This window comes from Aspergillus homomorphus (assembly GCF_003184865.1).
Source record: "Aspergillus homomorphus CBS 101889 unplaced genomic scaffold BO97scaffold_24, whole genome shotgun sequence".
NCBI classification, from domain to species: Eukaryota; Fungi; Ascomycota; class Eurotiomycetes; order Eurotiales; family Aspergillaceae; genus Aspergillus; species Aspergillus homomorphus.
Genome location: NW_020291910.1, coordinates 111,885 through 137,173, shown reverse-complemented (window position 1 = coordinate 137,173; position 25,289 = coordinate 111,885). Strand labels below are relative to the sequence as shown.

General features: G+C 52.3%; 5 protein-coding genes across 5 annotated transcripts; 1 reads left to right on the top strand and 4 right to left on the bottom strand.

The window, feature by feature from the left end:
- Nucleotides 1-4,511: 4,511 nt before the first annotated feature.
- BO97DRAFT_105208 (oleate delta-12 desaturase odeA) lies at nucleotides 4,512-6,606 on the bottom strand. Its single transcript, XM_025689865.1, has 3 exons — nucleotides 6,574-6,606; nucleotides 5,389-6,446; nucleotides 4,512-5,329 (listed from the first exon to the last, which is right to left on the bottom strand). Exons 2-3 carry the CDS (start codon nucleotides 6,383-6,385, stop codon nucleotides 4,923-4,925), a joined length of 1,404 nt encoding a protein of 467 aa, XP_025550288.1. The 5' UTR covers nucleotides 6,386-6,446; nucleotides 6,574-6,606; the 3' UTR covers nucleotides 4,512-4,922.
- A 524-nt stretch (nucleotides 6,607-7,130) lies between these two features.
- Nucleotides 7,131-8,138, bottom strand: BO97DRAFT_105160 (uncharacterized protein). Its single transcript, XM_025689864.1, has 3 exons — nucleotides 7,816-8,138; nucleotides 7,576-7,735; nucleotides 7,131-7,436 (listed from the first exon to the last, which is right to left on the bottom strand). Exons 1-3 carry the CDS (start codon nucleotides 8,014-8,016, stop codon nucleotides 7,204-7,206), a joined length of 594 nt encoding a protein of 197 aa, XP_025550287.1. The 5' UTR covers nucleotides 8,017-8,138; the 3' UTR covers nucleotides 7,131-7,203.
- Nucleotides 8,139-9,487: 1,349 nt separating this feature from the next.
- Nucleotides 9,488-14,185, bottom strand: BO97DRAFT_392631 (putative TMEM1 family protein; the record flags this gene model as incomplete). Its single annotated transcript, XM_025693877.1, has 4 exons — nucleotides 9,488-10,289; nucleotides 10,388-11,467; nucleotides 11,533-14,072; nucleotides 14,146-14,185. The coding sequence occupies 4 exons, from the start codon at nucleotides 14,183-14,185 to the stop codon at nucleotides 9,606-9,608; spliced, it is 4,344 nt and encodes a 1,447-aa protein (XP_025550286.1). The 3' UTR covers nucleotides 9,488-9,605.
- Nucleotides 14,186-14,454: 269 nt separating this feature from the next.
- BO97DRAFT_105112 (putative membrane-tethered transcription factor (SPT23)) lies at nucleotides 14,455-19,592 on the bottom strand. Its single transcript, XM_025689863.1, has 4 exons — nucleotides 18,473-19,592; nucleotides 17,518-18,407; nucleotides 14,953-17,461; nucleotides 14,455-14,900 (listed from the first exon to the last, which is right to left on the bottom strand). The coding sequence occupies exons 1-4, from the start codon at nucleotides 19,181-19,183 to the stop codon at nucleotides 14,769-14,771; spliced, it is 4,242 nt and encodes a 1,413-aa protein (XP_025550285.1). The 5' UTR covers nucleotides 19,184-19,592; the 3' UTR covers nucleotides 14,455-14,768.
- A 4,431-nt stretch (nucleotides 19,593-24,023) lies between these two features.
- BO97DRAFT_347602 (lytic polysaccharide monooxygenase auxiliary activity family 9 protein) lies at nucleotides 24,024-25,196 on the top strand (the record flags this gene model as incomplete). The annotated part of the gene is made up of 2 exons (XM_025691857.1): nucleotides 24,024-24,754; nucleotides 24,872-25,196. 2 exons carry the CDS (start codon nucleotides 24,024-24,026, stop codon nucleotides 25,194-25,196), a joined length of 1,056 nt encoding a protein of 351 aa, XP_025550284.1.
- Between the last annotated feature and the right edge of the window lie 93 nt (nucleotides 25,197-25,289).

Sequence of the window (25,289 nt, the reverse complement as noted above, 5' to 3'; positions counted from 1 at the left end):
CCTATCAACGTTCCAGGGCACCGTTGTCTGCCCAGGTGCTTCCTACTTTTCTGGCGCCTGGACGACGCATTATCGTGTCATACTTCGTGTCCGTGCGCTGTCCTGTAGATACCCTCAACCCTGAAGAGAGAGATCACTCACGTCATACACATCTTACCCGAGCTTCTTGCTTGGGATTTCCATCCCCAATGATGAGATGCCATCCCTACACACCCCACTTTCCAACCTGCAACTTCTTGAATTGCACCTACTCAATATCGAGGTAAGTAACCAGACCCGAGGAAGGCTTGTTAGACATATGCCAGAGATCTCACCATTCCCAGTCCTCTAGATCAAGTCGCAGATGCTCAATGTCCATTCAATCATCAATCTTCGCGTCTACAGTTACACCGAATGGAAATCAAAGGAGGGACCATGGCATTGGGGTGAATGTTTCCATAAAAAGCACCCGTGAAACGCAAACGCGGTTCCGACTCCCCGCAATTCCCAGACCAATATCTCCAGGCCAATATTCTCCGGGTTGACCATCCTTGCTTCCAATCGCCCCTCCGAGACGAAGCTTTCCTTACCGGGAACACCACCCGATCCCGAGAGGTAACGCTGCTACCTCACCGTCGTCAATGCGATGGCCCATGCTCAAAACACGGTGCACACACACACACACACACACACACACTACACGTACGATACAGCACCGTTCCATCCACAATCGCTCGATCTGGAAGTATCATTGCACCCTTGAAGGATGATCTCAAGCCCAGAATATGACGATGTATCATGGTCTCATCCTCCAGGAGGAAGTCCCTTGGACCAGGAAGCTCGGTGGCCTGCGATGATCCCAGTTTCAGCTTTTTTTTTGGTGACCATTTCCGTTATTGGAATACGAGGATTGCCGCGCGCTAAGGTTGCACTACTACGCTTGTCGGGGGGGTTTCGTCAAATCTCGCAGCTCGTAACAGGCTGCCATTCGGCTTTGATGCCGCATTGATTATTCCGGATATCATCGTTGCCCGAGATTAGGATTCTGCGGTATATGGGTGCATAAGGTCATCTTGCTGGGGTAAAGAGGACCGAGCATAATTCAAGGACACGGAAGCTTCACGCCGTGAGGCTCTTTGTAGGAGTCCATCATCCAAGGTAGGATAGCACAGCCTGCTCACATGTGCGCAGGTATTCGAGAAAGGAGAAAGTATATGCGAAGGTCCAGACGTCAATCTCTTGTTTTATAAGCATCATAGATCGAATAGCTAGCTTGACACTCCTTCAGCAAAGAAGCGCGGAAAGACGTCGACTCGAATAGGCCATTATGACAATCTTTCTCTGAAACTATGTAATTATAGGTTCACCGACCTCAATCTGTTGTCAAGGGGGTTATTGGATATGGTTGACACTTGAATCTTTGGAACCTTGAACTTGGATTGAACCAGAAATCAACCTTGGTGACGGAAGTGTTGAAAATTCCTAATTGGGAACTCCAATTAGTGATGGCATAGCGCACGTGCGCCCGCGTCCTTCTCCGCGTCGCCGCAATGGAAAACGAATCGATGCGCCTCGACATTCGCCCCTCCGGACTTCCTCACGCTTATGGATCTGTTATCAGTCCTTCCGGACTTCCCAACCAAGCGATATTCCCATATTCTTCCTCCTCTGGAGCGGAACCACATCACGACGGTCGATCTCATCACCCTCGATACCCTCGAGATCGCCAAACGCGCCCACGTCCCCGCAGCCGACGTCCGTCGATTGTCCACCCAGATCATCCGAGCCCTCCACCAAGATGTCGGGTTCGAAGAGATCCAAGGCCCTGACACGGAAGAGCCAGGGTCCAGCCTTAGCGAGGATATACCTGTTGTTCCGGGTCCAGCAACCACGCTAGATTTGTCGCAATGGCGTGTTATCAGCACGCTCGACCCCGCGTTAGACGCCTTGCTCGATGGTGGGATACCCACTGGCTACGTGACTGAAGTGACGGGCGAGAGGTGTGTGCGCTCTTGTCACCTTTAACCGATGCACTTCTACAGAGATTAAGAGGACTGACCATGTTGTAGTGGAAGCGGCAAGACGCAGTTCCTCCTTACCCTCCTTTTGGCGGTCCAGCTTCCTGCGCCACGGGGCCTGGCAAAGAATGCTATCTACATCTCCACAGAAGCTCCTCTATCGACACCGCGACTATCTCAGCTGATCGATTACCATCCCTATCTCTCGGATCTGACCAAGGATCAATCTCCCTCGTTAGAAAAGGTCCTCTCCATCAATGCAATGGACCTCGAGAGCCAGGATCACATACTCAATTACCAACTCCCTGTCGCGATCAAGCGCTACAACGTCGGACTCGTCGTCATCGACTCTATTACCTCCAACTATCGAGCCGAACACTCCTCCCACAACTTGTCCGGCCTCTCCACCCGCTCCGGTGAACTCGCCAAACTGGGCCAGTTGCTGCGCAATCTCGCCGTGAGCGAAGACATTGCCATTGTCGTCGCCAATCAAGTTTCAGATCGCATCGAAAGCGACAATCCTTCACATCTGTTTCGCGCAGGCACTGCGGCCACTCCGTATTCATCTCTACCCTCCACTCAACAGCAACAACGAACACCGCGGACCGAAGCCGGGGGAGGAATTTCGTCCCCAGTCCCCCGCAGCTATCGACCCACCGAGACCAGCAACGTGGACCTGACCCCTATGAACCACCACCACAGTAATGCGATGCTTCTCCCGTCCTCCCAATCTCCTTTCTCCTCCTCGCCTTTCCCTGCCGAAGACGATCCACAGCAGCAACAGCAACAATTCGACGGCTCGTATCTCATCGGCAACCCTGTCCGGAACGAGATCTTAAGTCTCGCGCACCAGCAACGCTTCTTCACAGGATGGGGCGATACACCAGAGTCTCTACTCCCGAGCTATCACTTCCGATCTACGAGGTCCACCTCCAAGACTCCAACGCTGGGACTGGTATGGTCGACGCAGATTGCGTGTCGAATAGCCTTGAAGAAGGAGAATCGACCGCTGGAAGCATTCGAGTTCGAGCCTGACTGGGAGGACGAGTTCTTTCGCCACGACCAGGCACCGTATACGACGCAGGATGTGGTCGCAGATGAGGAGGGCAATTCAGGTCCAGCTCACAAAGACACTCGATCCCCGACCAAGAGCAACCCCGACCAGCCCCAACCCCCAGACGCAAAGAATGAACAAACTCCTGCAATCACACGCACAAGCGCGAGAGATGAAATCGCCGACTCCGACTCGGAACCCGAATTCGGAGCCCCGAATGAAAAACCGACAGTTGACGCCGCAGAGGACAAAACAACCGCCACCCACCCCGAGCCAGCACCAGCACCAGCACCAGCAGAAGACAGGCAAGAACTAGAACAACCAATCCCTCGCGCCCCAGCCGAACAGCGCACAACCCAACAACAGCCCCCACCCCCCCGGCGCACAGCGCCGCAACCCGTCCGCCGGACAATGAAGATCGTCTTCGCACCCTGGACCGGAGGATTCATCCCTGCGCCAGGCCCGGGGGAGCAAACACGGCCTACAGTTCAAGACGAAGTCGACTTCGAGATCTGGAAGGGCGGGATCAGGGGTGTGGTTTCCTAGTCGTCAAATCACGGTGAAGCGTGAAAGCGCGATGCACTGTGGATTGCACGCATGGATAACACAACCTTCGTTCATATCATTCCACGCGACAGAATTGAACAAACAACTTTCATCCCATCCCATTCCCCCAAAATAGATTTTGCACAAACAAATCGATTATACCTCAATCCTCCCTCGCACTCCCACCCACACCTCCGCTCACAACAAAATCCTCACCAACAAAGTACTGTACATGTACATAACCGACTAGAACCACAATAAACATGACCAAAGAATAAATCCCAACCAACCCGATAAACACCAATTCACAGCCTGCCAGTCAGATAGGTAGAGAGATAGAGATAGACCCCATTAGTACTAGCGCCACCGCACCACCGCACCAACTTAGGACAGCCCGGAAAGCCCGCGGCGGAACATTGGACCCCAGAATTCACAGAAAATATCCCAACTGTTTGTTGGCCCCTGCACGACCCAGACTCATGTTGAACACAAAAAGCTTTCATCCCTATTATGAATTCATCCCCCTGGAGCTAAATAGACTCTAGCTTGGCTGGAGATACTGGGGTATCTATCGGGTCTAGACTCAAAGATGCAGTGGTCAGATCAACGATAACTTGATCGCGTGCAGTGCTACACCCCGCCATCCCCGTCCCATTCCCTCCCCGCAATGCGGGCGATGGGAATCGGAAGGTTCAACGCTGAGGTTTTGTCATTTGTGTAACGGTTGGCTGGGGACTGTTTACAGACGTCATTGTGTGACGGTGCGGTGGGTTGAACATCACATCAGAGTTAAGAAGGGGCTAGCATCTGAGATGCCCTGAATCTTAGTCCGAATCGAAGATGCGAGAATCTCAAACAATACAGACATTATTCTATGAGTTTGAAATCATACATGAGATGATGAGAGATGATGAGTTGGCCTGGAAAGAAGAAAGAAAGGCACAAGAAAATGGCTCCCAAAAATATTAAGAGTTGCCCGGTTGAGGAAAGAAAGGATAGATGCTGAGACTGCTTGTGCTTTTGCTTTTGCTTTTGTTTTCTTCTTCTTTACATCAAACAATCGAAACAATCACAAAAAACCGACCCGTCTTGCTCCACCTCCTCTGCACCATATACGCCTTCGGCTCGAATGCCAATCGATCAGACTCGCAGCAGATGATCTAGGATGTTTACCGACGAGTGCTGTTCTTGTCGTGGCCATTTCGATCCTGCGAGAGCACCACGAAAAAGTGTGAAATGAAAGGGGGAAAAGAAAAAGACGCAATTCCTCCGCCGGGAGGAAAGGAAAATCGACTCGCGTTCTATGTACCGACCAAACGGCGAATCTATTGAGCAACCTTGGCAGGAGGGACACCAATGCCGTTGGTGTTACGGTAGAACAGGACACCGGCACTCTCGCCCTCGGCACCCTCGGTGGGCTCAACCCACTGGCAGACACGGGAGCTGTTCCAGAGAGCCTTGAAGAAACCGGTCCATCCGGTGTGGGCCTCGGTGCGGTAGTGGTTGCCCATGACCTTCTTGATGGCATCGCTGGCCTCATCGGCATTGTAGAAGGGAATGGTGCTGACATAGTGGTGGAGAACGTGGGTCTCGATGATGCCGTGGAAGATGTGACGGCCGACGAAGCCGAAGTCACGGTCGATGGTGGCGCCAGCACCACGGACGAAGTTCCAGACATCGGGCTGGTAGTGGGGGAGGGTGGGATCGGTGTGCTGAAGGTAGGTGATGGCAACTAGCAGATAAGATTAGCGGTTAATCTTACCAGGAGAAAACAGGGAAATGCAAACTTACCGAGCCAGTGGTTAACCCAAAGATAGGGGAGACCGTACCACACGAGAAGGTTCATCCAGCCGTACTTGGAACCAACCAGGTACAGAACAGTTCCGGTGATCGCAAGACCGATATCGCTCAGGAGGATGAGCTTAGCGTCCTTGGCCTCGTACAGAGGGCTGGAAGGGTTGAAGTGGTTGACACCACCGAAGTAACCGTTCTTCTTACCCTTGCCACGGCCCTCAGGCTGACGCTCGTGGTTGTTGTGACCGGTGACGTTGGTCAGAAGGTACAAGGGCCATCCAAACAGCTGCTGGAGGATCAAGTTGGTAGCGGTCAAGATGGGAGTTTCCTCCATGAGCTCGTTCAGTTCGTGGATGGCCTTGCCAACACGAGTAGCAAACTCCGAGCGAGTCTTGGGGACGAAGACCATGTCACGGGCAAGGTTGCCAGTGGCCTTATGGTGCTTGCCGTGGGAGATCTTCCAGGAGAAGTAGGGCACCAGCAGAGCGGAGTGCAAGACCCAACCAACGGTGTCGTTCAAGACCTTGGAGGGGGAGAAAGCCTGGTGGCCACACTCGTGGGCCAGAACCCAGATACCGGTTCCGAACAACCCCTGCACAATGGTGTAGAGGGCCCACAATCCGGTCCGAACAGGAGTGGAGGGAATGTTCTCCGGAGTGACATAGTTGTGGAAGACATAGAAGATTGTGGCCAACCAGAACAGGTCGCGGAAGACATAGTACAGACTAGTCGAGGCACTGCGCTCAAAGCAGTGAGCAGGGATGGCGTCACGGAGTTGCTTGATGGTGAAGTCGGGGATCTTGAACTCGTTGCCATAGGTATCCAGCATCTTGCTGCGGGCCTCAGCCTCCGATGCCAGGGACGACAGCGAGGTGGACGAAGGAGACTGGCGAGGGCTGTCCATTGGGGATGGGGCAATGGAGCTGGCCACCGAGGAGTCGGTGGTAGGGTTGCGGTGCAGCGCAACGCGCTTAGGGAGAGCCGTGGAGGACATGTTGAGTATGTTTTCCTCTGGTGAATCTGCAAGCTCTATAGGGGGAAAGAAACCTAGGGTTCTGACACGATGTTAGCCAAATCAATTGTTCCATACACGAGCCGTGACCCTTTCACCACGCAGGAGCTAGACGAATTCAAGCCAGGTTCCTGGGGGGAAGGACTTTCAAGAAGTCTATCTGAACTCACCAATTGATCAAAGCACTGCTTCGAGGATGTGACCGTCAAGACACACTGGACGAAAGGAGTTTCCACACAATGAAGAGCGTCTAGGCCGGGGGAAAGGACAAAGAGGCAGGGCGACAACAAGATGATCCTAACAGACCACCTCAAAGACGAGCCTTGACCGATTAGGGAGAGGAAGATGAGGGGAGGAGGAGAAGAGGGAGGGAGGGGTGAGAAGGGAAAGAAAAAGGATAGACGGAAGGAGGCGAGAGAGAGGAAGAAGAAAAATAAGGCGTGATAAGAAGGTGATCAAGCCCAGTAGAACCCGGGGGAGGGAAGAGGGGAGCTGAAGGAGGCGGTGATTGACTGACTGATTCAGGGAGCGTGTGGGAAAAAAACAATCAAATAGGGAAGGCAAAAAGAAAAAGGTGAAGGATTGTAATTTGCAAAAATAAAGAAAAAGGTTAGGAGAGAGAGACCTGAGAGAAAGAGAGGCAAAGAGGGAAAGGTGAAAATATGACTTTGTCCGATTCCTACTTGGACAATTGCAATGCGAGCATCGAGAAACAAATTCCTCTCCTGGCCCTTGTAACATTCCCGTATGGCGGATCTCCCGTCAGACTTTTTTGCATCGGGTGGGACAGCCATTATTGGTCAGATGTCTGACAAGTCCCCGCTTGGCATTACCATGGCCCCATCCACGGTATTTGCAACTCCTTCCTCTTTCTGCCGATGATTTGCCTCGGATCGCTCCGTGCACTTGTTCGAGCTTGCATGGCCACCGGCTTCATCTTCTTGTGGATGGCGTGCATTCAGTGATTCACAAGGGCTGATCTTTACAGTTACAATTGCCGAGGTTGGACCTGAACCTGAGCCTGAACCTGAGCCTATGGCTGTGTCAGCTGGGATTAGGTTCAAAGCTGCATGCTTAGGTGCATGGATGTGCATTTCCTGAAGTGATGAACGCGCAGCACAGCACAGGTTTGATCTGGTCTTGACTTGCCGAGGGATTGACTGACTACTGACTTAGACTACAGTCCGAAGTACTCATACCATACGCTGCCGATGAGGACGCGAAGCTCGCCACCTCGGACCGGGTCTGGTCGGGTCTGGTCTGGTCTGGTCTGGTGTGATAAGGCTGATGAGAGGCAGAGAGTCTGACTAATAGTCGTCCGACTGATGGTGGCTGAGGAGCGAGTCAATTTCTCGCCTCTGCAGGTCCTCGCCGCAGAAGAGAGGTGGAGGAAGATGCTAATCAGGTCATACATTGATCGAAGGGATGTAGTATCTCCATGTGGCCGGCCGGCATCTGCAATCCCCAATCAAGCAGATTGGTTTGCAAAATACGTGTGACGGTTTGGTGCAATACCAGGGACCGAGAACCGGGGAGTGTATGCCCCACTCCCATCCCACCGCCCCGCTGAGTCCAATCAGCGATGAGCTGCAGAAATTTGGCTTCTCAACCATCTTGGCACTCTTTGCCTGTATCCCCCTTCCATTCTTTTTCCGAGTTTGTCCTTTTTTGTTCGAGGGAACCAAAGCATCACCACTAATTGCAGGCCGATATTTCACCAGGTGATATCTCCGTCCCTCTGATTCGTTGAGGAGTACATGGACAAAGTGGCATGTGAAACTGGCTTAGAGTCTGAGACTGACAAAGAGGAAGCAGACAGCAATCAAAGATGGGCTCGGCCATAAGCTGCGGAGCTTATCAGTTTTTATCAGGCTTACCCCAACAAAGCTGAGATGCGAACCGCATCCCCAGTCTGTACTCTGTAAGTCTAAGTCGATGAGATTCACATGCCCTCTCGGGAATCCCAACCCGAGTTTTCCCTAATACTGTACCCCCGATCGCCGTCATCCCATCACATATTCCCATTTCATCTCATCTCAGCCTCAGCCCCGATTGTATAGATCAGCACAACATAGAGCTCAGTCCTCGGAATTGACCACAAAAGAAAAACACACTCAAGGAAAACCCACGCGCCCATGTGATCCACATCAATGGAGCTAGGAATCCAAAGTGAAGAACTACGGAGCCCACTGGGCAGCCCAAGTGGATAAGCAACTTCTTCCATTTGGCTTCTGTCAGAGGAAGCAGCAAACCAGAACTAAAGAGCATCTAATTGGCTCATCGCTTTTACTCGTACTGAGGGTCATCAATGTTGCCACATGCCACCCTTCCCTTGCAAACGAGTTGAATATGCGGATACTAAGAACGAACTACAAGTACCTCTTTTGTATACGCACAGCAGGGACAGAATGCGATTTTCCTCAAGGGAACCCATCTCTATAATCAAACTAACTAGTACCAATCGCATGACTGAGGCTTACATACCCCGAAAACCCATTATTGCACCCATAGAAGACAGAAAGGAGATGACCACCTGAGTCCGGAACCCCCTCTACCGACATCCCCCCCCCCAAAAACTACACAACTGCACGTCAAACTTCTGTTGGGGCACCACCAGCCATTTTGTTGAGATGGGACCCACTCCCCTTTTTTTCTTTTTCTTTCTTCTTTTTCCGGTGGGGCGGCTCTGGGGTGGCTGGATCGGAGCAGAGAAAAATAACTGGGGCGGTCGCTCGGGGATGCTAAACTGTATTTTTTTAGTTTAGTTTATCGCTGAGCAAATTCGTGTGGATTGGTTGGTTCCCAGCTTCGAGGGTCAGTAATTTTGACTCGGGGTTCCACTTTTTGTATGAAACTAAGTATGATAAAGTGGGCTGGAAGTGGAAATTTTCACAAGACCGGACGGATAAATGGCATGTGTTTGTAGTTCCGGCCGGGGCTTTTTAAGGTTGGGTTTGACAAGATTATCGAACTAACTACAGAAGCTGAGGCGAGAATGCGATGGACATACTTGGATCGACACCACATATTTCTGGTCGTTGGCAATGAGCTTGGTTATTCAAAGAGAGTTGACTTAGTTTACACCATGTGCCCATGCCTATGCACTGATATATTTTCTAAAGTCTAAACGGGCTGGTTATGTGGTTAAGACGCATGTACAGACGAAGTACAGAACAAGTCACATCCAGAATCACTTCCAGATCTATGTACCTTTCACAGGTTGATGTAACCGTTCGGAATCGATCAACCATGCCCCACCATGGCTACCGCCTGACAGGGACAGACTCACGGTCGTCGTTCGTAAATCGGGTAGTACCAGTACCGTCTCCCCGTGGTTACGGTAGTCCACCTCGCACGGGATGGGTCGTCGTTGTAGCGGGTTCGTGGCCGTCGCGGGATCTGCTGCTGCCCCTCCAGGCGAAGGCTGTGGCTTAGAAGGCGTGGTGGGTGGCGGCGGGGCTGCCGGCGATGAGGCCGAGGGTGGTACAAAGCTTCTAATCTCTAGCCCGGGGAGAAGCAGGTGGCCGGCCTTCTGGGGAAGGAGCATGATCGCAAACGTCTTAGTCTCCCCCTCATTGGCGGTAAAATTCCCGCGACGTCGGCCGCCAACTAGCCACGAGTCTGGGTTGGCGTGCAGCTCATACGTGAATTCGAGCGGTCCGTCTGCCTGCTCACGCTGATCGGGTGAGCACCAGCGTCGAGTGTGATGGATGCTGAGTTCGGCGGCGATCATCTGGCCGACTGCGGCGTGTCGAGGTTGGTCCGTTAGATTGGTAAGGCGAAGCTCGGCCGTGTGGACAACTTGAATGTGGGGGATATCCACGGGGATGATTATGTGTCTTTTGAGCACAGGAGGCGATGTGGGGAGACGAATCACCGGGTGGTTCTGTGCATGTCAGTTGGGTGTCTCAGACCTCCTCGCTTGAGCTCTGTTGAGCCCAGGTGAAGAAGGATATAGGGGCCAATGTGCTGGCGGCTGCTTACCTTGTGCCACTCCTTGAGCCAAGTCCTGAGCCCGTCCATTGGCTCCTTCAAGGCGCCCAGTAACCCTTCCCATCGCGCATCTGCATACCCCAGCGTTTCCACCTCCCGCAACAATCCAATGACCTCCATGTCCGAGGTCGTCAGTTGGGTGCGGAAAGTGTCAACAATATGCGATGTAAGTAACGTGCTGTATGGCTGGAATTCGCTGGCCGTAACGCTGGCGTGGAACGTCTTCTCGACGGCATTCAAGCATTCATCGTCCACGCACGTGAAATCAACACTCAATCGAAGCGAGCGCCTGGACTCGGGAGAGGACACATTCTCCTGCTGTGGCCGGATCTTGTAGATCAAGGACGCGGGCTGTTTGGGAAAGACATCGAGCGCCACGGAGTCACCAATACTTGATTGTACCTCGTAAGCATCTGAGCTTGGAATGCTGCATCTCAGAATCCGCAGAGGAATCATCAACGCTGGACTGATTGTGAACCGAGAAAATAGCACGCTATCCTTGAAAACATCTTGCACGTTGACACTGATCGGCAGGCCTGAATTAATGCTGTGAAGGGAAGAGTAGGAAAAGGATCCACTGCCTGTCTCGTAAACCACCTCTGCCCTTGCGGAAAGCACTGGATGATGCTCCTCCACTGAGTACGGGATCCGGAGCCGAACAAACGATCTAGGTTTCAATTCAGTGAACTCGATGTTACCCGAATCGCTGTTCGCAGTAATCTGGATCTCGCCTTCTACCAACTCTGCTTCTGTGATCCTGAGTCGCAGACCAGCAGTGGCCGGCCTCACACGCAAAGTGCCCGATTTGATGTCGTTCCATCCGCTGTCGAGTTCCAGCTCCAGCGTCCGCATTTCTTGCAAGTTGACAAGATGCGGGGAGACTATCTTGGCCTGCAGGCCATTAGGGGGCGAAAAGCAATAGATGTATGGACGGCTGTCTTCCTCTTCTGTCTCGAGTGCTTCTCTGAACCCCACGGGTAGGGATGCATTTTTCCCACTCGCTAAGGTGAAAATGAGATTCCTCACGCGTATCTCGATACGGTCGACAAAGTATTTCCCTTGTAGCGAAACCTTCAGAGGTCAGTATATCGGAATACATTGAAACGAAATGTTGGATGCAAGCGACATAAACTCACTGATGAATCAACCAGCACCTTGGTAGACGACGACTTGATGGTCATCCCCGTTGGCATCTCTAACCAGTGCTCGTTGTTCTGAGGATTATGTGCACTGACTAACCGCAGCTTGAGCGAATTGATTTCGATTCGTTTTCCGAGAAGAAACCTCAATGCAAGCTGTAGTTGGAATCCATCCTTGTCCTCATAATGGATGATGGCCGGCTTCACTTTGAGGTCCCCAAAGAAATCGGTCATCGGTGCGTATACTTCTTTATTCAAAGCTCCCGAAGCCTTGAAAAGTTCATCAACGTACTCGGAGACCAATGCATTCTCGGAGAAGATGTGTGAGGCGTCCAGAGTCTTCTGCCGGCTGGACAAGTTTGACTCCGTCCAAGCGGCAAATTTAGCAAGGAGGCGCAGAATTGTCCGGACATATTCCTCGCTGCGATCAAGCTCTTTCAGGCAGCGCGCATACATTTCCAACGACACGCCTTCCAGGACAGCCCAATGTTTGTTGCCATAGAAAGGCGTCAATTGATGGAAGTACGAGGCAGCCGCCCCAAAGTCACTCTGCCGATACCGTAGGAGGGCCATATCGGCAAGTGCGGCGTGCGCCGAGTTGGTGCGATTCGCAGCGATATGATGTCGGTACATTTGGTCTGTCAGGTCTTCGAAATGCATTCGGAAAGTTTTCCTGGAGCGAAGAGCGACTCTCAATTCCGGAAGAGAAATACCACAGAGATACCTTGCCTCTGGCACCTCTTCCGTAATTTTCTGTGGTTCATCATCCAGACTAACCTCAGCCATATCGCTCTCCGCATTATTTTCGTCGTCGAACAGCAACCGCTCTTCATTCCATTTCTCTTTCCAACCGTATCTGCCAGAGACTTCTTCCAAAGCTCTTCGAGCCATGAGATATAACTCCGCTCTCCCGGAAGCCAACTGCTCGGAACCGGTTTTGGGGGTGGGTTTTGGAATCTCGAAACCAGTTCGGGTATTAATCGAGAGGCTCTCAGATGATAAAACTTCCGATGTCCCGGGGCGTGAAGAACGAGCAGAGGAAGAGTTGGGAAGCGAGCTAATGCGCTTGGGGTGATCCCCTGCACTTTCCGCAGACGTGGAAGACCCCGATGCCTTGTTCGGTTGGCAAGTTGTCTCCGGAAGAGTCAATGCTGGACTGAAGGTCTGAGAGAGGATCTGAGAAGCAGCAGCATAAACCCACGACGACACCAAATTGTCAATCACTTCTTGTTTGGCAGCACTGTCAATCTCAGACAAGCCCGTTTGCAGATCGGCTCGAAGGGTTCGTGCTGCAAGACTAATGAACTCATTTGCTCTATCGCAGACCTGAGAAAGCAGCATCAGGTTTTCGGCCTTCGTGGCTCGTTTGGTTGGCTTCTTGATTCCATCCGCTTCTTGAATGGCCAGAGACGGAGCCCTGGCTGCCCGGAGAAGTAGGGTGACTTGTCGAGAGAATACATACGTGCGGAAGTCAAAGATGGAGATGTTGCTAGCCAAGATCATCTCGCGATACGACTTCTTGTTCGAATCAATAGGAAAATCGCCCGTGTCGATGCTGGGAACAGGTTCTGGTTCTGCATCGTCTTCATCCTTGGGTGCAGTACCACCGTCCGACTCCAGAGCTTTGATCGCTGACTCCTGCCATTCTTTGCTGTGGGTAAGGAAGGCACCACCATGCTGATCTCCGGTGCCTTCTAGCTGCTCATGGATCGCCGTGTCCAAGCCAACGGCGAGTTCATCGTACCCTAGCAAGGCATCCTCGAATAGCCCGACATTCTCAAAGCCCCTAGCGAGTCCCTCTTTCAGTATGAAGAAAGTGCAAAAGTTCCACCCGGGCAAGCTGCGCTGCGAGTCCTTCTCCTTGATATCCTCCTCATACTGCGCCACGCGGAGATCAAAAGCCGACAGAATCGCATTCTTCATCTTCTCCACAAAATCCTCAACCTGATCGGTCAACTCTGGCGACTTAGCCGCGCTGCCTGCTTTAGGAAGACGAATCTGGGCCACGCGGTCGACGGCGGACTTGGATGCGCCGTTGAAGTCAGCCCGGACCTTCTCCAGGACCGTTGTAGTAGTGCGGCCCCATTTGGAGGCCGGCGCAGCTTTCTCGGCGCCCTCTCCATCCGGCACGACGTGTAGAATCAGCCAATCGAAGGCATCGTGTTTCTCCTGGCCAGTCGTGGTGGTGTTGGACAGAGAGGTGGAGGCGTGAGACTTGAGCCAATCCCGCAATGCCCTCCGCGCCGTAGCTTTGTAGGTATCATTATCGTCGCATCGGAGGAGGAAGATCTTCAAGTACGGCGTTTGCCGCAGGCCAGGGATCTGATGTCGGCGATGTGTCACTGTGGTTCCGGTCGTGTCGGTGGAGGCTTTCTGCTCGTCCCCTTCATGCTGGGCCGGTACGAAGCCGATCCGGAGGGACTCGATGGATCGCACAGGGCGAGTGGGTGATTTCCAGTGGAGATTTCGCAGTGGGAGTTTATCGGCGAGAACGGGCTGAAGGGCTGGAAACAGGCCAGAGGGATCGGTATACTCGACTGGGCGACACCGAGGAGAAAAGTGAGCAACATGTAGCACAAGTACCTCAGGGCGGGAACGGGGCTCATTTACCGGTGACACTGCTCGAGCCCCCCTGCGGTGATGGGTCCATGGTGTCCCGAACACTATTCGGGGAAAGCCAGACCACTTGCAAAGAGCATACCGTCTGAGCAGCCGGAGAGAGGAATAGATTCAATCTCCGTGTCGAAGAGGGGAGTGCGGGGAAGGATAATCAGGAGTGGGGGATTGGAGATGCGATGCCAGGCCGTGTGATGATGGACGAGTTGTTTGGCCGCAAGCTGAGCACCGCCCGCCTTTCCGCCTTCTGTCCACGGCCGTCATCTCTTGGCATTCATTATTACACCCTCATTTAAGCATCATTGTGTTCCATTATATCTAAAATGAATGTGTCAAAATCGCCCAAAAAAGAACAAGCTATATAGATTCTGTACAGGACCCGTGGGAGACGACAAGGCTCTAACAACATGATAAAAATGCCAGCACAAACAAACAAGGTGGAATGAAAATAGACCCATCATATCCCATCATTATAGAAACATCATACGCAAACAAGGGCGGAAATGCCCGTTGTATTACCAGTACCAGTCCAATAGACGGAACGCCCCAGCTCAAATGAATGAAAAGACAAATGTCAAGTAAACGTGAATAAGGAGCAGGTAGTATGATAGAACTGCTCAAGAACCAGCTTCTAGAACGCGCTGCGCATATCGAGCTTTGACAAACTCATAGCCGCTGTAGATGCCTTCCCAGATGCCCGGGACGTAACTCCGGACCCAGGCGCCTATGACCAGAAGCAGAAGAGGGATCTGGAGAACGTTAGTGGTGGAAACACCCCAAAGTACGAGAAAGTAGACTTACCCAGATGAAGTATAGGTTGCGATCGTTCCCAAGACCCTTCATTCTCCGTGCTTGTTGCTCCCGGAGATGTTTCTGTTGCTCACGAGAGATCACCTTGCGACCAATTCGAATATCTCTGAGCTCCTCACTGTCCGGTTTGGCGATAACGGCTTCCGAGGTGCTGGCCTGGGCCTCGAAGTGTTGATCAAGGGCAGCTTCTGCAGCTGCCTGCAACAAACTAGCCTTCTTGAGACGCGTTGCCTCTTCCTCTCCGCCCTGGTTCTCCTTGTGTGGGTAAAGCTCTTCATATGACGGCAGCTCCGCTGCAGATGGGGCCGAGGTGTCAGGAGTCGAATTGCCCGTTAGCATATCCCACCAACCATCCTTCGACGATCGCGCAGTACTCGGGCGGTGCGGAACAAGATTGGTGATACGACGCATCATGGGATGGGCCTGGTAGTCAGGCAAGGCGGGCATGGGCGGCAAAGCAGGGAGGTTGGGGAAAGCATTGGCCACGCTTTGTTGGAACTGATTGATTTGAGTCTGGAGTTGATTGCGCCAAGCAACCAGAGCAGCTGGCGGAGAGAATGGTCTATTATCCTCCGCTTGAGGTGTCTGTTCAGGTGCAGTAATCGGCCCTGGTCGATCGTGGTGAATACTCGACCGTCGCGACATCGTGTATTCATTTTCATCCTCCTCATCCTCCTCATCGTCAGAGTCATCAGCAGCATGGTCAAACGAGTCAGATGCTGAGGAAGATTCCCAAAGTGAGTGCAACGATGCAGAACTGTGTCTGCGGCGCGAGGATGACAATGAACCAACGCTACGTGAGCGGTGGCGGGCAGGAATGAGCGCAGCCTGGTGTGCGGGTAAATTAGTCGCCAGATCTGCCGGCGTGAATCCCCGTATACTGCGGGCAGTGGTTTCAGCTCCTGCAAGACGCAGCCGCTGCACAATGTGTGCATGGCCGCTCAAAGCTGCCAAATGCATGGGAGTATTCCCAGAATTGTCCTGCACATCGGGGCTAGCGCCCCGTGCAAGTAGTCCAGCAACGAATCGCGTAAGACCTAGAGACGAGGCGAAATGGAGCAGCGTCTGGCCAGTCGCCGAGCGCGAGTTGTACTTAGGCGGCCGAGGGCTGTCGTCGAGGTCAACAAATTCGAGATAAGTCAACATTTTCGAGTCGAGATCGCTCAATTTACCCTGCGACTCATAACCGGGCACTTGTCGCTGGTGTCCACTTGAGGAACCTTGAAAATCCTTTGGTATGTTGAAAACGCTCTTCATGTCACTGCCCATGATTTGCTGAGCCGTCTGGAACGCATCGGCTTGACTGCCGAGCTTCTGTCCTAGGATTCCGAGAGCTAAGCGGTACATTTGCAGCTCGCGATCATCTACATAACGGAAATACTGCTGTTGCTTCGGCATCAAAGGCTGGGGTGTCTGTATTTGGCCAAATGTGGGATGTTCGTGCTTGAACACCACAGGCACCATTCCAGGCTGAAGAGCAGGAGGGGTCAAGCAATTCAGGCACTTATCACCCCAGAATGTGGTGGTGGTGGCAAGAGTATCACCGAATACAACTTCCATGCCAGGATAAAAGCCGCTTCCGAGGAGTGTGACTTCGGTGCCTCCTGTGATGGAACCCTCGGCGGGAACGAGCTTATGGATGACTGAGGGCAAGCGGTTCCCGGCATTGGTGAGTGGGGGCCACATTGGTGCGGATGTGTTTGGACCTAGGGACAGATTGAAAGACTGATCGTGATAGTTGTTCCTAGAGCCTCCGGGAGTACCGGGACGACTAGGCTGAGCAGAGTTTGGTGCAGACATGAACTGCTGTTGAATAAAACTGTCCAGGCTCTGTTGCTGCAGTGCCGCACTGAGGAACGGATTGTTGTCTCCGCTGTTCGGGGTGGGAGGACTGGTGGGAAATTGGTTGGTCATGGCGGATGAGGTCACGAAGGGCCTTTCCACCGGTGACGCGAATCCGCGGACTCCTGAGAACTGTGGCTCACCGTTGGTCGCTGACGAGCTGGAGGCGTTGGCCGATGATTGCGTGTTCTCCAACTTGGTCATAGTAAGCTCCGAGGGAAGTCTTCCCGAGTTACTATGCTTGCGTCTTTTGCTTATTGGCCCTTGAAAGTCATTCGGCGAGTTCTGTCTCGAAAGACTGCGTGGTGTTTGCAAATTCGACGCTGCGCCGTTCGTTGACGACTGGTTGATTGGGAACGAGCTAGAGGGCAATTGGTACTGTGAATTGAACTGTTGCTGAAGTCCCTGCAAGTCAGTCGCTGAAGCAGCTTGATTCGGCTGCTGCGCAGAGGCTGACGTCTTCCCGGTCTCCACACTTGGACTTGAGGGAAAGACACCAACGCCTGGCAATTGTGTGCCATCCGGCAGAGAGGGGGAGGGGCCAGGAGCTGGTGGAGCTGGTGGAGCATGTGTTTTGTGGTCGTCCGTAATCATAATCGAATTCGTGATCGCCTGAGCTATCACGTTGTCTTTATGATCCTTGACAGTGAATATTACCCTGGGATTGAGATGTCAGCACCGAGTAGAACAGTCAGTTGGAGATGGCACACGTACTGGAATCCAAGCTTCTCATTTTGATGCCTGCAATAACATGCTATTCGCATCGGCAGCTCTACCTGCATTGCCCCTGCTGGAATGTTTAGAACTTGGCCATCCCCATAGCCAGGTATGGCGTTTTTCGACGGTTCCGTCCAGTCCTTAATCTCGTTGGTATTGAACACGATGACTCGTTTCTCCTCGTCCTTCTGAAACAGTTCGTCTTCCTCGGGCTTTCTCTGTTTCTTGCGGAACGCCCGCTTTCGTTCGCGCTGTATACAGCCAGGGCATATCTTAACTTCTCCTCCGTCCAATGGCTTGTCGTCCTCCTGAACGTCGTCAGCAGCACGTGGGCTGGAGCTGGAGGACCGATATCGACTTTCGCCTCTCGCTCTAGCAAAAGCCTTCTTGAGCTTATCCTGTTCTTGCATTGCGCTGGTACAGACAAGGCTTGTGTGAAGCTCCACGATCTCCGGAGAACGTTCAATAGTCGGCGGTGCCAGAAACTTAGGCTTTGAGATAGTGTGGCTAGGCAAGCGAACCTTCTTCACGCCAGGCGGTAATGGGAAAAGTGTCAATCTGATGGGAATCTGTGTTTCCACGCGTGACTTGAGCGATGTGGGATGGACAGTCAACATATGTCGCTGTGTCGCTTCCGGTTTCATGAAGCTTGGGGACGGCGACGGAACGAAATTGATGCCGAAAGGAAAGCTATTCGGTCCAAAATTCAGCGTCGAGTTCATTGGAGAACCGTTCATGTTGATGCCACCAAAACTCTCCTCCAAATACGATGAAGGGGAATGGCCACCCCATGGTCCCAAGGAAGACTTTCCTTGACTGATATTACGAGAGACCGAAAAGGGCGAAGCCTCCTTAGAACTTCGAGCAAAGAAAGATGCACCGGAAACCTGCACGATAGAATATCAGTATGCTATAATGGCCAATAAAATCTTCTCGTTTGAGGTGGTATTACCGGAGAGGCAGATTGCCTGGCGGAAGCGCCAGACGTGCTCCGCAATTGTGATTTGGACTTTCTCGTATACTTCGGCTGTGGCGTTGTCTCGGATTTCAAAGGACTGGGGCTACTGGCGGCACTTTCAAAATCGAAAGCTGCATCCATGGCCTTGTTGCTCGACTCAAGATCGGCATCTGCGTGGAACGGACCACCTATATTTGGTAAAGAAAGATCCAAACCAAATAGCGACTCCTCCTTCACCGACGCGAGATCCGGGTTCATCCAATCCTCCGTTGTGTAGCCAAACGGCATCATCGTGTTTTCGCTATGCACTGCCGACGTGGATGATGTTACAGACGGATTGCGAAGATGATTCCGTGGTGACTCAGAAGACGAACTCGGAGTTGAACCATCTGGAGACTCCGCGGGGGACTCCGCGGAGACCACATTGAATTGTCGCATTGCATCTTGCTCTTGATATGACCGTTTCAGCGAGAGTTCGGAAGGTGACAGGCATGTTGGCTCGGAGTCCCGGTTCTGGCGGGTGGGAGGAGCGTGAGAAAAGAGATCGTCGAAATCCCTCCCCGCGCCTTCGGACGAAACTTGCAACCTTGCGGTGTCTAGGAAGTCCAAATCTGTATCTTGATAAGGGTTACCCATGTCGTCGTCGACTACAATAGGTTCCAGAAAAGGGAAAGCAGGTGAAGAGGCAGCCTCTGCCGATCCCATCCTTCGATCCTCACAATAGTCTGCAGGTGGCCAGGAGGAAGATGCCGGCGATTCTCCCTGACGAGCCTCACAGGCTGCTCCCGGACTAAACCTTGCCTTGACACAACGAACCAAACTTGAATGGAACCAAAAGCCTTATACTGTCGAAGGTAACTGGGGCTAGACTGGGGCGCAGTAAGCGGGCGCACTCAATCAACGTTGACGAACTAGCGGTATTGCGAATACATCCGTAAGGGCGATCGACTGGGTGGTTGGAATCCCGTTGAGAGTAGAAGATCGAATTTCTGGCCAACCAGAGGAAGTTGGAAAGCGTATGACCTTGTGAAGGGAAAGACGGCGTGAGCGAGTGAGGGCAACAACTGTCGTAGTAGGGGGGGAAGAGCGGAGGCGGAGGTGCGGCCGCGCGGGAAAGGGGAGGAAAATCAGAGCGACGGTTGGAGTTGGCGAGGTGAATAGATTTGGGAGACAATCGTGCCCAAACTCGATCGGAAAATATGACAAGTGATTGGGAAAGTAAGAGATGAGGTTGACAATAATAGTGATCGACCACGCAAGGCCCCGTAGATAAGACAAAATCTGGAGAGTGTGGGAGAAGGGGGGGAGGAGGAGGATGAGTAGAATGTGGGTGTGGATGTGTACGGTTAGGAATAGGGAAGGGAAGAGAGAGGTGGAGGCAGGCTTGAGTGAGTGAGTGAGTGAGTGCTCAGCCTGACTGACTCTCGGTGGTTATCGGCTGAGAGTTTCTGTTGAGTGCCACTGCCCTTTAGCCAGTAAGAGGCAGTCGAGTTCGGACTTTCGTGCCTTGGCGGTGAGGCAGCTTCAGTCTAAACCCTGTCGAGACATCGGCCAGTCAGGAACCGGAGTAACCAGGCCGCCGAGTTCTAATTGGACGGGAGACGATGATCCTCGCCCCCTCAGCCAAATGATGTCCCCTGCCAGGTGGTAGGTAGTAGGTAGATATGCGCGCGGCGTATAAACTCTGGAGGTTTTCAAATGAGTGACTAAACCTGACTACCTGTTGTAACTTTAGCTATCGATGGTTTCAATCATCTTTCCTCTGGTCAACGGGGCAGGAGTAGGCCTTTACGAAAGCTATGATCTGGAAACGAGGGCTTTAGAAGTAATGGTGGGTTGTGCTCACGCTCATCCACCCTACATTCCGCATACCTTTCCCGGGGATAAAAGCAATCGACATGTGTCTAGGTAAAGACTATTGCGTCGCAAGAGGACATATCTCCGGAATAGTACGCCATTACTGGCTAGTAGATAGTGCCCAGGAGATCATGTGAGCACATCCATCGCGACTTTGGTTCCCTTCCTCGGAAACAAGCTTGTGCTACATAGTGACCTCACGGTCGGCGCCTTCTGCACACATTATCATTGATCTCATCGGATTCCACTTTGGCACAGCGTCTCCCAGCCCACCACTCCCACTGGGAGACTTGATTAGACGAGGAATGAGCGAGAGTCAGGCCCATGAAGCTCCCACCTCTATCTTGTCATTTGAGCCTAGTGCGCAGGAGAAACAGGTCAATCTTGGTCAGCAAAGTGCCTCAGGGCCCGGTCAACCATCTAATTGGCTTACGTGGCCATGGCCAGGGAGGCAAACGAACAAAAAAGCCCCGGGCCACCTAGTGTGCCAGTCTTCTTGACATCTCTCGATTTAGGTTTCGTCGTGCGGGGATGATAAGATGGAATTGAACGTTGGGCAAACCGATCTTCTAGGGAGATTGCACTCATTTGGTGTAACTCCATAGGGCTTCTATTATTATCAGGACGCATTAGCAGCCTAATCTATGGAGTACCCCTCACCAGCCTGTGCCGCATCTGAGTCCAGCCCTAGAAGGGCGCCTATCCTTCTTTGTAGACGTAGCGAGATCATTAGACCGTATTGGTCGGGTTCTAGATTCAGTCACTGCTTGGCGAGATAGGTCCGTAATGAGCATGATAGTATATATCCGGTAGAATTCGACTACTGCAGGTCGCCTATCTGCATCTCCTCGGAACGAGAGGAGATCCTATGTGTCGTATAAATTCCTGAGATCCGAAGCTTATACTCCTTCTGAAGTCTGTGGCGGGAGATGGGCCGCACATCCTCTATCGTCGCGCTAGTGCAGTTTGCAGTCCAGGGGCCGAGCAAGGCACAAAGAACAGAGTGAACATGGCAATTGTTAATTAACCCTTGATGCTGACCAATACACAATAATAGGTCACAACAATGAGGCCGCAAGCGACAAATTTTACTTACTGAATAGGGCTCTGAAAATGCTAGAAAATTGAGACAATCAGAATCCTGAATCGGACACTCAAAATCTCCGAAGCAAAGCTTCGTGCTTACCATAGTGACATGTAGCTGTGGTTCTTAGCGTCAGCTGGGTATAAGACAGTGTGAAATTATAGAGAAGACAATAGTGGCCTTCGAATGATTTCATGCCTCGTAACTAGTCGACGATTTTGACATACAAACCCTCTATGGGACCTTGAATAAAGATATATCGAAGACCGTAGAGTTTCATCGATTCTATGCACAGGGGATAGGCTTGTGGGAAGGAAAAGTGTACATTTGGGATTCCGCGTGAATGGCTTTCTATTCGCCATGTTCCGATCTATTATTACCAGATCGTGGTACGAAATCTGAAGCTGCAGGGGCATATGTACGATGGCCATATTGTCTAAACCTAGTTAGATTCTGAAGTGTCACAAGCGAACAGCGCATGACCACATGGCAAATTTTGAGTAAGCTAATGGTAATTGGTCATTAGATTGGACAAGACGTGACTATGAGAGCAATGGTTGCGCATAGATTCTCTTGCAGAAGTTGAAGTGGACAGGGGCGGCCCTCGCTTACTCTTCCCCGCGCACTGGAGCAATGACAAGGATATACTGGAAGTCCACAAGTCACTGTGAAGAACAATAATTTGAAGATGAGGTCTTTCCGTTGCTTGTTCCGTTCACAATTCGGCATAAAGCGTCCCCTAGACACAAAGGCTGCGTGTTTTCCCCACATAGACATTGTGTAGATGTCTTTATAAAAATCCAGCAGGGCCAGGCTTTGCTAAGGCTCGTTCTCGAAGTGACTCAACTACATTCAAAAATTAATATCCTCTAAAGACACCGAGCAAGCTGCGAGTGAGACATCAAGCCTTCCACAAGAAACAAGCACCATCTCCTCGTTTGGAGAAAGCTTGGTTGGTTGAAATGGAGCTACAATCTTGGAAACGGTCAAAATACCCGCGGAAGGGTGTTTCAGGTAGAAAGACCTATGACCAAGGTATGCACTTTGCACCTCCGAGCCCATGAGGATGAAAACGAGAAGGGTGGGCAAGGCACTGGGCAGCGACTCGACCCACGATACTAGGAGTGCGTTTTCCGTAGGGCGTTTCGACTTGCTAGCAGCTTATGCGTGACCCTGCATGGGTTGCTAGACCCTGAGACGCTATCCTTGCATCGAGCCACACGCTTGAATTTACGTTTGTAGAGCGCAGGCTGAACCTAGCATTGCAGAGTAGCATTCACACAATGAATGATTTGAGAAGGTGCTCCCAGCCTCCAGGTCTCGGGAAAATATGGAGATGCAGGAGTCGGGCTGTACTCCGTAGTCTTGTAGGGCAGTGCTCTGAAAGCCAAGACCGAATTGACAAGTTACCCTTGTAATTTCATCAGGAGTCTCGATCTCGACCTGCCGGACCTGTCCAACGGATTGAGCGCCTGTTAAAGGATTAATTAGTATGTGACCAAATGGCGCCATTTAGGCGGAAAGGTGGAGGCGCCGGCTCACAGGCCTAGGATGAGCCTTCGGCATGCCCAGACCCCCGTCGAATTATGAGTTTCCATTAATGTCCACCGCCTCCCAGTAGTATAGATGGATCAAAAATGATCGAGGATTTCTGCGATTCAAAGCCATGATGGGAAGGCGATAATAAAGTCGAGCATGAGTAGAGGATCAGGTAAGCTTCCTCGACCCTCGGTCTGTAGCGCGGCATGGCACGTGGCTGCTGATTTTAGCTTACTTCTTCAAGGTTTTCATCCATGTGATAAAAACCGCCACCATCATCGCCGTTAATGAGTCTCCAACGCTATCGTCAAGTCAAAGCTTCCTTGCGGATACTGCTTAAAACTAAAACTTGACTGGTTACAGAGATGCGTTCTGCAACTCCTTACAATTGTCATTTCTTGGCAGGGCGGACCTGGAGCAGCTTGGCTCCCAGTTGAAACGTGCTTTGTCGCAGGCTGCCGCCAGAGCACCGGCGCTTACAGCTCCACTCGCCCGTTAGGATGAGTACCATCGGGTCCTCCTGGTGTCGCTCCAGCACCCCCCTTCAAGCAGCGCCAAGTCAAATGTAGCCTGTGTTCCTGAGAATGTCTGGATTGTCGCATCTGGAACCCCACCGGCGGGCTGGCGCTTAGTGGCCCGGTGCCTGTCTTCATCAATCTCAGACCTGCCTTGCTGCGTTGAACCTATCTCAGTCAATCTCCAGCCTCCGATACCCCGTATAGAAAGTGGAAACATGACAGGTGCCAAGGCAATCTACGTGTAGCATGGCCGGCTGCAATGAACCTTTCATTATTCTGGCCTCGGTGGTTCCGGTCTGAGCGCTGGCGGAACCCCGATGCATTAGAGAATGGAAGGAGATATAAGAAGGCGCCAAAGCACGAGTTGAGAGACTTCTTCATTCTTCTCACCAGCTTCTCATTCTTTTCTTTACCTGGGTCCCGGAACCTTCCATTCTCTTACACTCTCTTTCCAGGCTTCATTGATTGAAGACCGTTTACTTCGTCACTCTTTCCTTCCCAATCACCACTTTCAAATTTACATTCACGCTGTGCGTTAATCTAAAAAATGTCTGTCGCTAAGGTTGCTGGTGTTATCCTCGGCTCGGCCGCTCTCGTTGCTGGCCACGGTTACGTGTCGGGTGCTGTTGTCGATGGCACCTACTATGGCGGTTACATTGTCACCTCCTACCCCTATTCGAGCGACCCCCCGGAGACCATTGGATGGTCCACCAGCGCCACCGACTTGGGCTTCGTCGACGGCAGCGAATATGCTAGTGCCGACATCATCTGCCACAAGAGTGCTAAGCCCGGTGCCATCTCTGCTGAGGTCAAGGCTGGTGGTACTGTCGAGCTCCAGTGGACTACCTGGCCCGAGAGCCACCACGGTCCTGTCCTGACCTACCTTGCCAACTGCAACGGTGACTGCAGCAGTGTCACTAAGACCGACCTCGAATTTTTCAAGATCGATGAGAGCGGTCTTATCAGTGATGACAACGTCCCCGGTACCTGGGCCAGTGATAACCTGATCGCCAACAACAACAGCTGGACTGTGACTATCCCCTCCGACATTGCGGCTGGCAACTACGTTCTGCGTCACGAGATCATTGCTCTCCACTCCGCCGGAAACAAGGATGGTGCGCAGAACTATCCTCAGTGCTTCAATTTGAAGGTCACGGGTGGTGGCGATCTCGCTCCCTCCGGCACTGCTGGTGAGAGCCTGTACAAGGACACTGATGCTGGTATCCTGGTCAACATCTACCAGTCTCTGTCTTCCTACGAGATCCCCGGACCTGCTATGTACAACGCCTCCTCCAGCTCCTCCAGCTCCTCCAGCTCTAGCTCCAACTCGGGTTCTTCCAGCTCCGCCGCTGCCTCCAGCAGCTCTAGCACTGCCGCCGCTGCCGCCGCTACCAGCGCTGCTTCTTCCGTCACTTCTGCTTCTGGCTCCGTCGTTACTCAGACCGCCACCGCTGTCGAGACCGAGACTGCCACTGCCTACCAGACCTCGACTGATGTTGAGCAGGTTACCGTCACCGGTAGCGCTCCTCAGCAGACCTACGTTTCCACTCCCAGCAGCTCCAGCAGCTCCTCCAGCAGCTCCAGCGCTTCTGTGTCTAGCAGCACCAACCTCACCAGCTACTTCGAGTCTCTGAGCTCTGACCAGTTCCTCAGCGTTCTCAAGCAGACCTTCACCTGGTTGGTCAGCGAGAAGAAGCACGCCCGCGACCTCTCCGCCTAAGCGCTCTTCTCTGGTGTGGACTATAGATCGAACACGCTTCCTTTCCAATTTTCCATATAAATAGCGTCCGCGCTTTCCCGTTTCAATGTGATT

Excerpts from the sequence above, each read along its gene's own strand:
- BO97DRAFT_105160 (XM_025689864.1), bottom strand. The coding sequence starts at position 8,016 with ATGGTTGAGAAGCCAAATTTCTGCAGCTCATCGCTGATTGGACTCAGC. Across the intron at positions 7,736-7,815 it reads ACTACATCCCTTCGATCAAT|CCACCATCAGTCGGACGACT; the intron begins GTATGACCTGAT and ends CTCGCTCCTCAG. Across the intron at positions 7,437-7,575 it reads TACTTCGGACTGTAGTCTAA|GCTCAGGTTCAGGCTCAGGT; the intron begins GTCAGTAGTCAG and ends ACACAGCCATAG.
- BO97DRAFT_105112 (XM_025689863.1), bottom strand. The coding sequence starts at position 19,183 with ATGGGATCGGCAGAGGCTGCCTCTTCACCTGCTTTCCCTTTTCTGGAA. Across the intron at positions 17,462-17,517 it reads AATGAGAAGCTTGGATTCCA|GGTAATATTCACTGTCAAGG; the intron begins GTACGTGTGCCA and ends TCTCAATCCCAG. Across the intron at positions 14,901-14,952 it reads GCAACCTATACTTCATCTGG|ATCCCTCTTCTGCTTCTGGT; the intron begins GTAAGTCTACTT and ends AACGTTCTCCAG.
- BO97DRAFT_105208 (XM_025689865.1), bottom strand. The coding sequence starts at position 6,385 with ATGTCCTCCACGGCTCTCCCTAAGCGCGTTGCGCTGCACCGCAACCCT. Across the intron at positions 5,330-5,388 it reads TTGGGTTAACCACTGGCTCG|TTGCCATCACCTACCTTCAG; the intron begins GTAAGTTTGCAT and ends CTTATCTGCTAG.